Source organism: Monodelphis domestica, chromosome 7, assembly GCF_027887165.1.
Source record: "Monodelphis domestica isolate mMonDom1 chromosome 7, mMonDom1.pri, whole genome shotgun sequence".
In the NCBI taxonomy this organism is placed as follows: domain Eukaryota; kingdom Metazoa; phylum Chordata; class Mammalia; order Didelphimorphia; family Didelphidae; genus Monodelphis; species Monodelphis domestica.
The window spans coordinates 148,797,799-148,815,125 of record NC_077233.1 but is presented as its reverse complement, the minus strand read 5'-3'; the positions used below and the strand labels follow the sequence as shown (position 1 = coordinate 148,815,125).

Genomic DNA, 17,327 nt, shown 5'->3' with positions numbered 1-17,327 from the left:
TATGTTCTCTTCTAATTTCTTGGTGTTTTGGCTTTGCTTTATTAGTTCTTGCTTTAAAGCCTGGTTTTCTTTTACAGTTTGGTCAAACTGGTTTTGTAGATGCGTGAATTTCTTTTGCATCATTTCCCACTTTTCCTCCCAGAGGGCTTCCATCTTTTTGGTCCTTTCTGATTCAAATTCTTCATGGGTTTGTGGAGAGTTTCTATTTCCTTTGGAAGATTTTGGAGAATTTTCTTGTATATCTTCTTCTATCTGCTCTGTATTTTGTATTTTGGCTCCATAGAATGTGTCCAGAGTCGCCCCTTTCTTCTTATTTTTCTTGGTATTTTGGGGCTTCGGTGCTTCTGTGGAGTTTGTCATCTCTGAACGTGGAGGATTGGCTTTTCTTGTCTTTGTCTGGTGATCAGAGGCTTTAGTCCTGGGCAGATGTTGGTTCTATGAGCGTTCCCTGGGTTAAACTGAATATGCCTCACTGGAACTGGAATGGAAGGGTCGGACCACGGGGCCACACTCTCCCCCTGGCTCGATTTCCGGAAGTTGCCTTCAGAATCGCTGGCCGTGAGGCTGTTTCGTCGGCCTGCGGGGGGGATGGGCTGCCGCTTCCCCAAGCTCCGAGAGCACAGACTTTCACTGAGACTTGGATAGCAGGATCCAGCCCGTGAGGCTGTCTTGCCCGCCCTGAGGGTTGCTGTTGTTTTGACCAGCTCTCTGCAGCGGAGGCCCCAGGCAGTAACTTTCACCCAGACCGACCAGCTCTCTGCAGCGGAAGCCCCAGGCAGTAACTTTCACCCGGACTGGGACTTGGGTAGAAGACCCTGAGGGTTGTTGTTCCTCAGACCCTGCTCTCTGAGCCCGGCGAGGCTGCCGCTTCCGGGAGCCTTGGACTCTGCGCTCCTACCCCTGAGGTCCGAGGGATCTCGGGTTCTGGCTTTTAAGGGGAGCCGTACCTTTTGAACCGGGTCCAGGTCCAGGAGGAGGGTTCCCAGGGTCTGTGCTGTTGATCGTTTTGAATTTCGGCGCCTTAGGAGCTTCTAGTTTGAGATCGGTCGGGAAGGGTTTTCCGGAGATCTGAACTTCAGCTTTCTCTAAGCCGCCATCTTAACCGGAAGTCCCATAATATTGATTCTAAGATGGAAGGTAAGCATTTTTTAAAATTTAGATTCAAATTCTTTTCCTCCAATTCCTTCCCCCACCCATTGAAAAGGCAAGTAAGAGATCAATTATACATGTGAAATCATGCAAAACACATTTGCTTGAAATGCCAGTTTCTCCTTCCATTTAATTCTATTTAATAAGCATTTATCAAACACTTACTATGGACCAGGTATTGTACACATCCTTCATATAGCTTCCAGATTAATTTTTCATTTCTCTTAAAACTTGTATGGCTCTTCACTACTTACTGAAAGAAAAGTTAAATTGCTTAGTCTATCATTTAAGCTTGGGCTATAGCTCTCTACCACATCTTTATATAATTATTAACTTATAGAAGAATCTTTTTTCACATTTATTCAATGCTGATGCCAAACTCAATTTTTTTTAATTTTCTCCAGGCATGTCTTGTACTTCTCTAACTGTTCCATTGCTCATGTTATTCCCTATTACAAGAATGTTCCATCAACCCCATGCCTCTCACTAGTAACTTCTTGTCCATTCTTCAGGATTCTTTATAAAACTTTCCCTGATCTCCTAATCTAGAAAATGATTTCCTCAGCATCATATTTTTCTTCTGTGCTTCACTATATTATCATTTGTATTATATTAATCTATGTTCCTCTCTTACAAGATTGTAAATACCTTAAAGGGAGTGTGCTTTATCTCATTCATCTTTGTATCTCTCCCATGCCTAGCAGGGTGCTCTTTAAGAAGTAGGCACTTTATAAATGTTTCTGAATGAACAAACAAATTAACAGATATTATTTAATTTCCTGGCATCTACCACATTTTAGGAAATGGTATCAGAAACAGCCTTTTGATTTTTATGCATATATTTTTCCTTGTTAATTTCATTTATTAAAATTAAAATTTATATATTTATATTTAAATCATATGTCTATATAGTTGGCCAAAATCTACACATTTTCCCTCTAATTTAACTTATTTTACTCACCTAAGCTTGGTTCTCTGAAATATCCAGGACACAGCTAAGGGTTATTTCAGTTGCCATTTCCTAGGCTTGAAAAACTGATGGAATTGATTGTTAAGAAAAGTACTATTAATGCATATAGTCAGAGTTTATATAGGGGCCATTTATAACTATGTGCTTAGTTTATTTTTTGTGAACTTTCTTAATACTGGAAATATGTATAGCCATAAGCATATTGGCCCAAACATCAATTAATCATGATTAATCTCCTTAAATATTAATTTTAGTATTATATTTCCTTTGCAGACTATATAGTTTATAATATGAAGACCTCTTGGGGGGCGGGGGGGGGGGGCAATTGACTTGTCCATGGACACTGTAACCGTGAAAATGTGGGTTTCAAGACTGTGAATTGCCAAAACTGTAAAGATAATTTTTAGTGTCTTGATTTAAATCAAAAATAAGTGGTCGCCATGGGAAAAATTCCCAAATATGAAAATACCCAAGTCAGCTGAGTTTTATGGAGATTTTAATTAATACAAATGAAGGAATTAAGGAAAGGGAGAGAGAGAGTAGAGAGTAAAAAGTATGAAGGGCCTAGGCCTGAGCCTTAAGAGAGACTAGTCAGTCTTTTATCACTCACCAAAAGATTTGTCCCAAGCAAAACTCCAGTCTTTCACTGAAATCCCCAACTCTTGTACTGAGTTCAGAGACCCAGCTCCTCCAACGGACTCCAAACTCCAACTAAGTTCAGAGAACCAGCTCCTCTAAACTAACTCCAAACTCCCAGCTAAGTTCAGAGAGCCAGCTCCTTTTAAAGAGAAATTTCTCTTATGTCACCTCCCCTAAATTTTCACATCTACCAATCACAGTAGACATTTTCACCAGGACTGACCATTCTTAGTTCACATCTTCTTTTGTTATCACCTTCTCTGATTAGATTATATCTTCTGAGTATTTCACATCTCTTTGCTAAGCTTGCCCTTTGTAAGTTGCTTGACCTTTTAGTGATTAATTTAACCTTTATAGGTACTTAGCACCCTTTTGTATTCCATCTAAAAATAGACCTAGCTTAAGGTTTTAGCTTCACTATAAGTATGAGTTGGGGTCTTTTTCATTGTTCCATCAGGAGTTTACAACTTTATCTTCCCTTAAGGCACTGAGCAGGGTGGAGTAATTTTAAAGTTCTCAATACATTCCTGATCAAGTACCTCCATTGTTAAAAATGGGGAATAGCTTAACCAAATCTTCTAAGGTATAGTCTGAGCAGTTTTAAGATTCAAAACACACAGCTAGGAAATGTCTGAGGCAAGATTTGAACTCAGGACCTCCTCTCTCTGGGCCTGATTCTCAATCTATAGAGCCACCTAGCTACCCCAAATCTGAAGACCTCTTGATACTATCTTTCAGTTCATGTCCTTACATTTACTCCTCATATTTAAATAGCCTCATATTGGTTCATTAATCCTGTTGTTTTCTTTATATTTAGTTCTCTAATTGCCAAGTCCCTTTCTTTTGCTTCTTTCCCCTCATAATTATTCTCTTCATCCTTAGTTCTTTCTCTTTGGTCATTTTTGTAATTTTCCCTGTCTTAAATGTCTTCTTGTATTGTATTTTCTTCAAGTTTATTGTAGATCTTTGTGTATTAATTTTATGATTTGATTTTTATGCACTTAATTACTTTTCTGTCATATGCACCTCTAACTTCCTTTTCCTTGCTTTCTGAACTCTTTCATGTTGAACTTATCATTACCTTTAAATTTACTTACCTTCCTTCACTTTTTAGTCTCATTTATACTATCCCAATTCTACTATTCATTTAGCTTTCTAGGCCACTTTTTTTTTTCTTTACATACCTCACTCTTATACTTAGCCTTTTCCTCCAAAGATACTTTGCTTCTTGCATATTTCCTTTCCTTTCTTCTTCCGTACGCCTTTTTCCTCCTTCATCTTATATTTCTTCAATTAAACAAACATTAAGAAACCATAGCATTCTAGGGAACATACCAGGTACTGGGTATACAAAGACAAAAATGAAAACAACCTTACCCTCAAGGAATTTGTGTTCTACTGAGGAATAGTAGCAACTTACCTTTATAAAGTACTTTACAAAATATTTTACGTGCATTATATCCTCACGATAAATCTCTGAGGTAGGGACTACCATTTTTATTTTCATTTTGCAAATAAAGATATAGGCTTTGAAAGCATAAATTTGAACCCATTTTTTTTTTTACTCCAAGCTTTCCAGCATACCACACTGCCTCTGTTCCTCCTAATCTTTGATCTGATTTACACATCTTATATTCATTTTAAGTAATGTATTTCTTAGTTCTTTACTTCAAATGTAATTGGATATTCTCTTGTATAAGGTGAAATTAATTGTTAGCATATGGCTATTAACTCAAAGTTGATAGTCTTTATTTTCATTTTTGATCTTTTCATAGTCTCTTCTCATTTAAAATCTATATATTATAATCTCCTTTGATAATCATGTTTCTTCTTCATTATCGTTTTTAATTTATACTGTTTTCTGAAGTTTACTACAAAAATATTCTTTGTCACTTCTGTACCTTTTTTTTAAATCAAAATATAGCCCTGAATGCATGAAATTCTCTTCTCTTATAGGTTTGTTTCAATAATTATTGCCTTTGAGTTCACTGCCATCCTTCAACTCTCTTACCTAACTTTTCTGTAAGTATTATTTGAATCCCTTCCTTAGTGCTTATTCTTCATATTAGTCTTAAATATAAATAGACTTTCTATAAATCCCTTCCTTTCTTTTTCACTTTTCCTCAAACACAAATATAATTGGGATGTTTATATCTCTCACCTCCAATTAATATAACTTATTGGAATCCCTACTCCATGAAATCTTTTTTAGGTGAGAATGCCACTTGGATTGAATAACAGAATCACTCAATTAATCAACTGTGTAAAATGGGTGGAAACAGTTCCTATACATCTCTATTTAATCAATTAGCCCAAGACATTTTGGTTTCAAACAAGTTTCAAGCCACTGGATGAAATAAAATGATGAACTACAATGGGATTGATTGAAAGAATTATACATATCTTTGACCCTAGGGATATCAAGAGTAGGTTATTTGAGTAGGAAAACAGTTGAACTTTTGGAATGTTATAAGGAACCAGACCCTTACATTTGATACCAAAGGGCAACTATGAAAAGGGGGAAGTAAACCCAGAGATACTTGCAAACCTTACCTTCATTGACCATGTCTTCTGATAGAATGGATCAGTAACAAAGAATACACGCAGGTAGAAGCTGAGAGAAGAGAGATAGATTATACCTACTGAGGAAAAGTAGCTTCTAGGAGTGTGTTCTTTTGGGGGCTAAGAGAAGCACAAGCTTAAGATTCTAGAAGCATCTAGTACAGATCTATAGCTCTGGGATACTTCACAGGTATTCCAGGAAGAAAAGGACCTTCATCCAACCAGATGTTGACTTAGATTATTTAGTCACAGTATTCTCTAAGTGGACTTTGTATACTCTTGTAAGAAAATGTATCCCAGATTTTTGTGGAGATGTTTTGTACCAACTCTTATTATTACATAGGACTTTAGAAAATACTCATTTCTAAAAGATAATTAAACCTGGCTGGCAGGTAATCAATGAAAACACATAGAATAGGATCATGCTGACCAGTTTTAGAAAATCACCTCTAATCCCTGAGGATTGTTACCCCTAGATCCTGAAGGGAGAAGTAGTCAAGCATTTTCTAGGAACCTAACTTGTTAGACCACTAGGGGATAGAGAAGCAGAAGGGCCCTAGAGCAGTGGGAGGAGGTACTGCATACATTTTCTATTTTTCTAGTTCTTAATTCGTAATTTTTCCTGCTTGGTGTTTTAGTATTCTAGGTGCCTAAAAAAAAAAAATTCCAGGGGCATAGTTATGTCTATTTTAGAATGGTCTTTCCTTCTTCTGACTCTGCATAATGTTTTATATCTTTTACTATGTTCTATTTTTGTTTATAGTTATTGTGTAATTATTCTATATTAATTTATGTGTCATATTACTTGCTAGATTATTAATTCCTTGAAATCAGGATCCATTTCTCAATTTTCTTGATAGTACCCTGAATACTTAGCACTGTGCTTTATGAATATTAGGTGTTTAATAAATAATTGTTCTTGAAAGAATGAATGGAAAAGTATCTTCATTTTCAAGACTTTTGTTATTTCCCTTAACTTAATTTACACAATGTGATATTATCTTGATAATAGAACTTTCATATTTAAAATGTTAGTGCACATAGCTTAACAATGAATTTTGCCTCTTGGTAATTCATAGAGTTTGGTTCTGTAAGCATTGGTGATTTGCTTGATATCAAGACTTTGAGCTGTTGTAAACAGCCTACTTTGTGAAAGTAAAGTAAATCAGTATGCAGAGTAAAGCAAGCAGAACTAAGAAAAATATGTATAATGTCTACAACATTGTAAATGGAAAGAATAATAAAGGTAAATCAAGAGCAGTAATGGTAGTTATAATAATCAAATTTGGCTCTGGAAGAGTTTTAAAAAAAAAACCACCACTTGCAGATACACACCTTCCTCAATTCATTGTAGAACTAGAGAACTTTGCATGTAGAATTAATTATATGTGTAATCAGAAGCAATTGAGATCTTGGTTGATTTTGCTAAACTGCTTTTTTTTAACTCTTTCTTTTAAAATTCTTATTAGAAGGGTTGGCTGGATAGATAGGAGAGGAATGAGGGATGTATTTGGAAATCAAAGTAATCTAAAGAGTTATCAATATGAATGATATTTTTAAAAAATGAATCAGTGTTATGAAGGCATTCAAATACTTTTCTACAAAGAATAGAATTAGTATCTGTCAAGAGATGTAAGCTATTGCATAAATTTTCCATTATTAATGTTACAATTTTATTATGTAACATTAAGCAACTACTATGTTCAAAGAAAGAGATATAAAACTGATTATGCAACATTTTCTGGACACTGTGAAAAACAAAAATATAGTCAGTTCCTGTTAGCGATTCCCTATTATGGTTCAACCATGGAGACCAGCCCACAGTAAAAGGAAATAGAAACTTTTGTTCACCAGGAAAAGGCTCGTAATAGTTTTTTAGACATGTGTTCTATAGGCCTTCTCCTTCCTTTCCTCCTTTATTTCTTATTCTTCCACCATCCAATCTCCTATTTGATTCCATGTTTTTCTTTAGATCCTTTTTCTTCTTTGTGTTTACCTTGAAGAACAACTCTCCTGTTCAGAATGCTTCTTTTTTCCTCCTAACCTTGAATATACTCCCTTCTCATTGCCACTTCTTGATTCTATTGTTTCTTTTATGTCTTAGCTAAAGGGAAGGCTTTAGCTAAAGGCTCCTAGGGAAGCCTTTCCTGATCTTCTCAGTTGTTAGTGTTCTATTCTCTCCCTCTTGAAATTACTTTGTGTTTATTTACTTGTGTCCTCATATTTCCCCAGTAGAATATTAGGACCTTGAAAGCAGAGGAGTTTTGAGATTTTGTCTTATATCCCTTGTACCTTGCACATAATTGATTTGATACATATGTTTTTAGAATATCTAATAATTGGAACATGGCTGAACAAATGATAGCATATTTGTATAATATGTTAGGATGCCACAAAAAGATGAATATTAATAGAAGGAAATATGTGAAAACCTATATTATTCAAATCAATATCAGTAGAACCAACACTGTATACATATTGACTACAAATATCAAATCACTATTGCCTCATGGTTACTAGAATGTGATCAGATTAACTATATATATGATGGAAGTGGTAGAGTGAAAAGAACATTAAATTTGGATTCACAGGATATACATTTGAATCCTGGTTCTGCTACACACTGTTTGCCCATATGCTTTTAGCAATAAAATCATGAATGCCTCTGGTCTTCTTTTTTCTTATCTATGAAATGAGGGAGTTAGACTAGGTCACCTCCTAAGGTTCCTTCCAGCACTAAATCTATGATCCATGAACTCGCCTCCCCTCTCTACTGTATTAATCACCAGTCATTTTAGTAAATAAAAAAGATAGTTATTTTTACCTTTCTATATTTCTCTTAATTCCAGTGCTTCCTTCAAAGTTTCTATGTAGCTCCTAATTTTTCATCAGTCATTCAAGGAAATCTTCTATTTCATTAAAGATCCACTTCTCCCCCTTTATAATTATAATCAGTTTTGCCAGTTAAGTTATTCTTGGCTATAAGTCATCTTAAATATCATATTCCAAGTTCTTTTTAAAAAACAATTGTGACTTCTAAATCTTTTGTGATCTACATAATTATCTCCTATTTGGTTCATTCCAATTTTCTTTTTTTCTTTTTTTTTTAAAGCCCTTACCTTCCATTTTTGGCTCCAAGGCAGAAGAGTGGTAAGGGCTAGCCAATGGGGGTTAAGTGACTTGCCCAGGGTCACACAGCTGGGAAGTGTCTGAGGTCAGATTTGAACCTAGGACCTCCCATCCCTAGGCCTGACTCTCAATCCCCTGAGCTACCCAGCTGCCCCCTTCATTCCATTTTTCAAAGGATTTGTTGGTCAGAGAAGATTTTGTACCTCTTTTGCCAAGTTGCACATTCTCTTTCCAATTCTTTCTCCCATAGCTCTCATTTCTTTTCAATTTTTTTCTCAAATACTGTTGTTTTGTTCAGAAAAATATTTACTTTTTTTAATCTTCCATAAATTACCTTAGTAAGGTAGAGACAGTACCTGCATGGAAGAAAGGTAAGTTTAGAAAGTCTAGAAAGTCAGGAGCAGAGCCAGAGAAAGAAGAACAAACTAGATTGTCATTCAGAACTAAAAAAAAAAAACATTTTACTGATCCTAAATTTCCCCCAAAATTATAGATCCCATTTTTAATGGACAAAAGACAATTTTATTTAATTGATTAATTTAAAGTATTTTTCCAGGATTGTAAAAGTCATGTTCTTTTCCTCTCCTCCCATAGCTGACGCACAGTTCCACTGAAGATCTCATTTTTAATACTAGAATTCTACCAGCAGTGTTGTGTGGCATGAAGAATGGTATATACCTGCTTCCGAAGAATTAAAAATTAGTGTCACTTAGAAAGTAATGAAAGTACATGATGAGTATCAGCAGGCAGCAAATATAACCAACAAAGAGCTCCAAAGAGGAACAGGAGTAAACAGTTTTATTAAAGAATTGTATGAAAAGAAGATTGGCCATTTAAGTGGCAATAATTTAGAATGAAATGGGAGTGGAAACACCGAGAAAAAGCAACTGCCTGAATACAGAGGTTGAGGGGACATGACAGAGGATAGACTTTAAATGAACACTCTAATGCAAATACTATCAACAAAGCAATGGGTTCAAATCAAGAAAACATCTAATGCCCAGTGGACTTACGCGTCGGCTATGGGGGGTGGGGGGGGGGGGGAGGAAAAGAAAATGATCTATGTCTTTAACGAATAATGCTTGGAAATGATCAAATAAAATATATTTAAAAAAATAAAATAAAATAAACACCAGGCCTGGGGATGGCGGAGCAGCTATCAGATGCAAAGCAGTCCCATGGCCATAATGATTAAAAAAAAAAAAAAGAATACACATGTGAAACCCAGTGGAATTGTGCATTGTATATGGGAGGGGGTTAGGAAGAGGGGAGGGAAAGAACATGATCTTTGTAATCCTGGGGAAATGCTCTAAATTAATCAATTAAATAAAATTTTAAAAAATAAAAAAAAAATTAGAATGAAACGTAGACAGCCAGACTGTGATGTCAAGAGAAAGGATTAAAGCATCATGTTGGTAGATAGAGATATGTGAGAGCAGAGAATGCCTGCCTGCTTGGGGTTGGGCAGAGTAACCCACAGTGAGCACAGGCAAGGAAAAGGAAAACAGCTGGGCAGGCTATGACTGTAGGCACCCTGAACAAAGATGCTACTCTTCTCTTTCCTTCAATATAGCCCATTGGAGTGACTTGTGTAACCCTTGGGATATGAACAAACCACAGGCCTAATGAAGTTACTTTTTTTTTTTTTAAGGCAAATGGGGTTAAGTGACTTACAGTCACATCTAGAATGTATCTGGGGGCAGATTTGAATCAAGGATCCCAGCTCCAGACTGGTGCTCTGTCCACTGTGCCACCTAGCTGTCCCTAGTGGAGTTACTTTTGAAAGTCCATTCCTAAAATTTTAGACTTTAGGGTCTATTCATCTCTGGTTACTCATTTAATAGTTAATTCATTTACAGTGGTTTCTCAGTGTAAATCTTTAAAAATTTCACATTTTGCATTTCACACCAGGAAGCTAAGCTTAGCCAATAGAATTAAACTCTGTGATCAAAGTGTAAGACTTCACTTCATTCAGCTAATCAAATTGAAATGTAAATAGGACAAATAATTAGCTTATCACATTTTCTGTGTTATAAATGGATTGGAGACCGCAGTTTGGCTCCTGAGACATTTTCATTACAGTGAGCACATTATAAATTAGTTCCTCGGTAAAGAGAAATTCAAGTTCTTTAGAGAAATTCAGATGAGAAATAATATCAGCCCCTTTATTTGTGAAGTGATTCACTTTGTGACTCCATAATAATAGCTCATGTTTATAATATTCTTGGCAATTTTACACAGTACTCTCTTTACAACAGTATGTATATTATTACCCTCATTTTATAAATGAGGATGTAATAATACCTATGGTACACCTCTTCTCTGGCATGAGGCCCCCAAAATAAATGCCTCAGGTTCAAGGTTTTCTATAGGTTCATATTTACTTCCAATGATAGTTCATAAGTCCCCCATCCCTAATTAACTAAAAGGCATAGTTCAGAACCTCCTAAGCTAAGATTAGGTTTGTCCTATTGGCTATCATAATCACTTTCATTGACATAGTACCTTAAGGTTGTCAAAGCACTTTGCAAATGAGATCTTACTTTATCCTCATTATAACCTCCTGAAGTAGGTGCTATTATTATCTCCATGTTACAGATGAGGAAAGTCATATTGAGGATTAAGTGACTTGTCCAGGTCACACCGATAGTAAGCATTTAAGATATTATTTGAACTTGGGTCTCTGTGACTCCAGGTCCAGTTCTCCATCCACTGGGTAATCTAATTACTTGGTTATAGATAAGGACCTTACCTTAACCTATCTTATATATATATACACCCCAGAAATCATCTCCTGCTTGGCTGAAAATCAGTCTGAATCAGGACCCACCTAAGCTACTTCCTGGCTTTATTATGTTTATCTATAGAAAGCCTAATTGCTTTAGTGGTATATCTTGGCCAGAGCCCTGGATCTAGAGGCAGGAAGACCTGAGTTCAATTCCAGGCTCAGATATTTACTAGCTGTATGAGTAAATCACTTCTCTGTTTGCCTCACTTTCTTCATCTATGAAATGGGGCTCATAATAGCACCAACCTCTTAGGGTTGTTTTGAAGATCAAATAAGATAATAATCATAAAGATAAATAAGATAATATGTGTTTGGCACATAGTGTTATGTAAATATTAGCCATTTGTAGCATCCCAAATATATTCACATCTATGAAATATAAATGACTGTATGGCTACCCTGTCTCCAAGCATAAGGTTATACCAATGAGGCTTGTGAATGTAACCTTGACCTGGCCATGCGGCCCTTGGCTAAGACAAACTCATTAACATGCTCGGACTCAATTCCCCGGGAAAGCTGCAATCTACACGCCCAAAGGTGTTCCCTCTACCTTGCCACCCAGTCTTAATTGTCTATACTTTGTGATGTGGGTACTACGTGCTTGGGAGTACGGCCCAAGCAGGACAAGAATAAATTCAGAGGCAAACCCATGAACTTCCTCTTGACTTTCTCTCCCCTTCCATGGAGCTCCACTGGGCTCCTCAATGTCTCTGTCTCTCTCCTCTTGACCTGCTCCTTCCCCGAGGCTGTAACCATCTCTACCTGCATTCCCTATCTTAATCTCCTCATCCACCTCGTGTTCCTTTGTACTCATACTCTCCTACCAAAGGGAGTATCATAGGGGTTGCCTGCCCTATCCAACCACTGACTTGTCGGTGTCTTTCATTTCCACCCTGGTTCTTGGTTCCTACCTCTCCTTGGGTCCCATCACAAAGGTGAGCCCCTTCCCTTGTGGGACCCTGCTGGTCAGGGAGGTCCATTAGGGACAACCCCACAGCCATTCATTTTTATTATTTAAAAAAAAAAACAGCCTCCTTTTAAGAATACAGCTAGTAAGGGGCAAAGAGTTCAAGCCCAGAGGTCCCAACTAAAAAGCCTGCACTTTTTCTGCTGTCACCATTCTTCTTCATGTATATAGGAACAAGAAAAAAAAATTCCTTATTACCAACCAGATGAAATTGATGAGGGGGTGAATATGACAGGAGAAAATTTATCAAAATCTTAAAAGAGCAGCCAATATCTTTGGGGAATATTTGTGATGGCTTACATAGAGGTTTCTGTTCCTTCTCTGCCTTTTTGTTGTCCTTGTGGAGGTTATGCTGCTTTTTTTTTTAAACCCTTGCCTTTTTCTGTCTTGGAATCAATACTGTTTTGGTTCCAAGGCAGAAGAGTGGTAAGGGCTAGGCAATGCGGGTTAAGTGACTTGCCCAGGGTCACACAGCTGGGAATTGTCTGAGGTCAGATTTGAACCTAGGACCGCCTGTCTTTAGGCCTGGCTCTCAATCCACTGAGCTATGCAGCTGCCCCCTGTGCTGCTCTTTTAAAGTAATTAAAAGTCCATTGAAAAGAACTGCATGCTTACCATTTGTAGGGGAGAAGCTTATATTTATGAATACTTAGGCTACTTAGGTTGATGAGCTTTTTTTGGTGTCTTAATTGTTGCAGTCCTCAGGCAACAGCCTACTTTACTTTCTCTTTTGGTTAATGAGACCATGTTTAAACCCCTTGAGAGAAAAGTTTATTATAAAACAATTACTTACTATGGAGAGAGAACTTTTTTGGTGCTCACAGAGTAGAGTGCAGGAGCTACAGGATGACTTCTTTCTCTCCATGAGCAAAGAGGTCCTGGGCTTGATAACTCTACTCAGATATTTCTGGGGTTTTATAGACTCATCTGGGGCTGAGGCTCAGAACTGGGAAAGGCTAGGAAACACACTGTAATGGTTATTTTTTTTGTAGCCAGCGCTAGGCTAAATAGAAACTTTATACCTCCCCTACCAATCTGCCACCCTACCCCCACCCATCCCCCAAACCCAAGTGCAACTTACTTTAACTGGCAGCTAGAGAAATTGCTGATATTCATAGGGGTAAGATTTCCAGGCCCCACCATGGTGATTTTGTACCACTTTTCAAATTCCATGGTATCTATATGTGGCACTGGCCTTATCTCTTTCTAGCTCCTCTAAAAGTTCCTCATTCTGAATTCCTATAATTTGATAAGCATAGTCCTTGAAAAGTAGCAGCATAAGATGTAAGGGAACTTTTGGGTCAACTAGTCCAACTTTTCCTTTTACAAATGAAGAAACAAGAAACTTTCAAAGAAGGAAGTAGCTTGCCAGAAGTCACAGCTGGCTAATGAAGAGCCTAAACCTAACCCTTTTCTTCAGTCCTCCTTAATGCTCCATCCACCACAATGCCTTGTAGAACAAGTTCTTGTGTCCAGCCAAGAGGGACTTTTGTCTTAGCTAAATAATTCTTTAGAGGTTATCCAGGCATGAACTCTTAACACCTTAGTGAACCCTACAAGGAATAGAAATAAGACTTTTCTCTCTTTCATCCATGGGTTTGTTTTGTTTTTTTTTTAGTTCTCCCAAACTAAAAAGAGGAAGTTGGTATTAGAAATTATATGATCAAAGAAGAATAACTCACTCCTTGAACTTATATAATAGTTTACTGTTAGAAAGTATTTTAAAATATTTAATTTCATTTATTTTAAAAAGGTAGAGATGGAAGGAGATTATCCAATGGAGCCTTTTTTTTTTAAACAAATGAGGAATCAGATGACCAGAGAACGTCAAATGATTTGCCCAAGTTTACAGAAGTAGTAAATAGCAGGGCCAGAATTCCAACCAAAATCAAATCTTCCCACTTCAGGTCATAGTGCTCTTTCAGCTATATAGATCAGTGAAAAAATGAGATGCATGATTATCTGTTATATTAACATGTTAACAAGTCATTTTCCTCTTTTTCACTCATTTTCATATAAAATAAGATATTTTTTTTTCAGTTTAGGCATTGATTTATGAATCAAAGCATAATGTACATATGTATTTTTATTAAGAAGAATCTAAAATTTTAAGGAAGTTGTAGAAATTCAAGGCCTATAGGGAATGAATAGTAAAGGTTTTGCCTCAGCTGGATCAACTAGCATTTAAAAATATTAACCTAAACAATTCTCAGTACTGATATTACAGTTCCCTAGGTTGTTTTTATTTTTTCTCAAGAACTTTTTTTTAACTGAATTCTGAAAACACATATTATGATCATCACTTTAAAATACAGTCATGTTGAGCACTGTTAGGAAAGAAGGAATATTATTGAATTAAGCAATGATGTTTCTAAAAATATTTGAGGTTACTATTTTAAACTCCGTTATCTGTTTAACTGCCCTATGATTAATTAATGAGTATATATTAAACACCTATTCTGCATAGTGCATGTAAAAGAATTAGAGAGATTTGTTGTACCCTTGAAGAATTTATAGTTTATTTAAATTCTTCTCTGAGATTTATATATATATATATATACATATATGAGATTTATATATATAAAATATGTATATGAGATTTATATACATATAAATATGTATATGAGATTTATATATATATATTAGTATTAATAAACTGATATAGTTGAGTTCTATGTGGGAAAGCATCTCCCAGTCTTCTAGGTAGTGAATTTTGCTAAGTAATAACAATTCATAGTTATAAAGCAGTTTCTAGTTTGCAAAGCATTCTTCCAGCACTAGTCCTGTGAGGTAGCCGTCATATATATTATTATGCCCATTTTACAGAGGAGAAGTCAAGGCCAGAGAAGTTAAGCCCACAGTCACAAAACTAGAAAGTAGCAAGCTGAAATCTTCTATGGCCAAGTTCAGAGTTCTTCTATCTCAATTATAGTTAGAGATTTTCTGTTACAAAATTGCTTTCACATATACTCATTCAAGCTTCAGTAACATTGTAAGATAGAGAAGGAAAAGGAGTATCAGAAGTTAAATGATTTACAAATGTCACGTGACTTGGTCAGTAGTAGAGCTGGATTTCTGACAAGAATATTCTTTCCTTTCTACTGTACTGTCTCTCCAGTGCTTAAAGCAATTTGGATGTTCACTGCAGCTGTTTAAGCTTTCAAATCCTATAGAATCCCTGAAGTCTCCCAGTGATGTAGGAATGAAATATGTAGTATATTTTTAAACAGCATTTTTAAATAGTAGATTTTTGTGAGGCCCTAAATGTCATACAATTTGTCTATTTAAGCTACTTTTCTTATCGATATTCTGTGAAGAAATTAAACCCACTATAGAATGGACTGTAGATGAACTCTAGAATGACAAAGGAGAAAGCTTCCTGAAATCAATGTTGAATCTTAATTCAATAGGTACTAATAAATATTGAATTAGAATTGTATTATTTTTGTTACAATATTTATTCAGAATGTAGCTATACTTTCATAGAAATTTTGTGGGCATAACCATTGCATATGTGATAATAGCATTTATATAGCACTGTAAGGTCTACGTAGCACTTTTAGAATTATTATCTTCATTTAATTCTTACTATAATTGTGTGAGATAGGTGCTATTATTGTCCCCATTTTTGCAGATGAGGAAACTGAAGCAAAAAATTAAGTGAATTTGCCCAGAGTCATACAGCTTGTAAGTCTCAGGCAGGATTTGAACTCAAGCTCTGGTTTATAGACTGAGACATATTACTTGAAGTAAGCACAAGTTATAACATCAATTATTATTTATTACTGTGAAAGATCACATGATCTCTTGAATATTTTAATGTTTTTTACATATTCCTCCTCTCTAAAATAAAGGTGCAACCATTACACAAAAAGGCCATTATGGAAGTGAGATATTATATTTTTAAAGCCAAAAGTTTTTCCTTAGACTATAAGTCTGAAATTAGAATGTGTTCATGAAAAATTATGATTTAATATAGAAGTTTTGCTGTAAATATATCCTAAAAAGTTACATATGGTGAATATATCAAGGTTAAGTATATTTAGGTGGATATTTCTATCTGTGATGATTGTAATTTTTATCCATAGGTTTGAAGACATACCTAATATCAGGTCAAAGAGTCCTGAAAGAATCCCATTGCAGCTGTTCAGAGGCGTTACTTTCTGGCTTTGAGGCCGGGGATGGCTCAAGCTTATCTTCGGGCCCTAAATTACAGGGAACGTCATCACCAGAGAGTGTCAGTGACTTGGCAAAGACTCTTAAAACCTTTGAAAAAAATAAGGTTAGTTTTTTTATATACATTTTTTAAACCATGTCATTATCATTTTAGAATATAATTTGCAAAATAATAACTATTATTTTGACTTATAAGAAATTCCTTAATATATACAAGAGAAGCGATTGTTTTTATTTTCAGTACCTTGGCTTTCTTCTGACACAGTCTTCATGATTTTTTCTTCTTCTTTTGTATGAGGACATTAATCATCCTTGCTAGTTCTAGTTTTCTTTGTCTTCTACAATTGCAGGGTCTTTATAGATTCCTGGTAGTCATTCTCCTTGCAGGTAATTTGGAGAAAACATTTCTATGTATTATTTCAAAGTGACCTCTTTTCCACATTGACCACCTATAGCTCCCCAAAAACAAATTCATACCAGTTTACTATTATTTTTATCACTAAGATATATCTGGCATCAATTTACTATAACAATATATGCCTCAATATAGCTCGTGGCTGAGGCCTTTCCTTCCCTTCTTCCCCATTCTCCTCTCCTCCAAGCACTGGATTCTGTGAGTCTCAGGCTGAACCACATAACCCATATAACGCATATATAACATAGAGCACACAATAACAGTGTAATGTTCTCTTTGGCTCATTAGGTCTCTGCACAGTCAGTTCTGAAAATCTCCATAGATAGGCTTTGAATCGGTCAGTTAGCATTTAGTAAATACATATTGTATACCTGGCTCTGTCCTAAACTCTGAAGATAAAGAAAAGCAGAAACTGGCCCTGCCCTTCAGGAGCTCCCAGTCTAATGAGGGAGATGGCATGCCAGCAACTATGTACAAGCAAGCTGCAGACAGAACAAATAGAGATGATCACCAGAGGGAAGGTGTTAAAGGA

General features: G+C 35.9%; 1 protein-coding gene across 2 annotated transcripts in view; it reads left to right on the top strand.

Annotated features, from left to right (window-relative positions):
• Positions 1-17,327, top strand: part of ADCY9 (adenylate cyclase 9) — a 198,565-nt gene that overhangs the window by 104,217 nt on the left and 77,021 nt on the right. For both annotated transcript variants that reach the window (XM_001363517.5, XM_007499075.3), the window contains exon 2: positions 16,293-16,486. In XM_001363517.5, the coding sequence (XP_001363554.2) occupies positions 16,293-16,486 (194 nt within the window). The remainder of the gene's footprint in view (positions 1-16,292; positions 16,487-17,327) is intronic.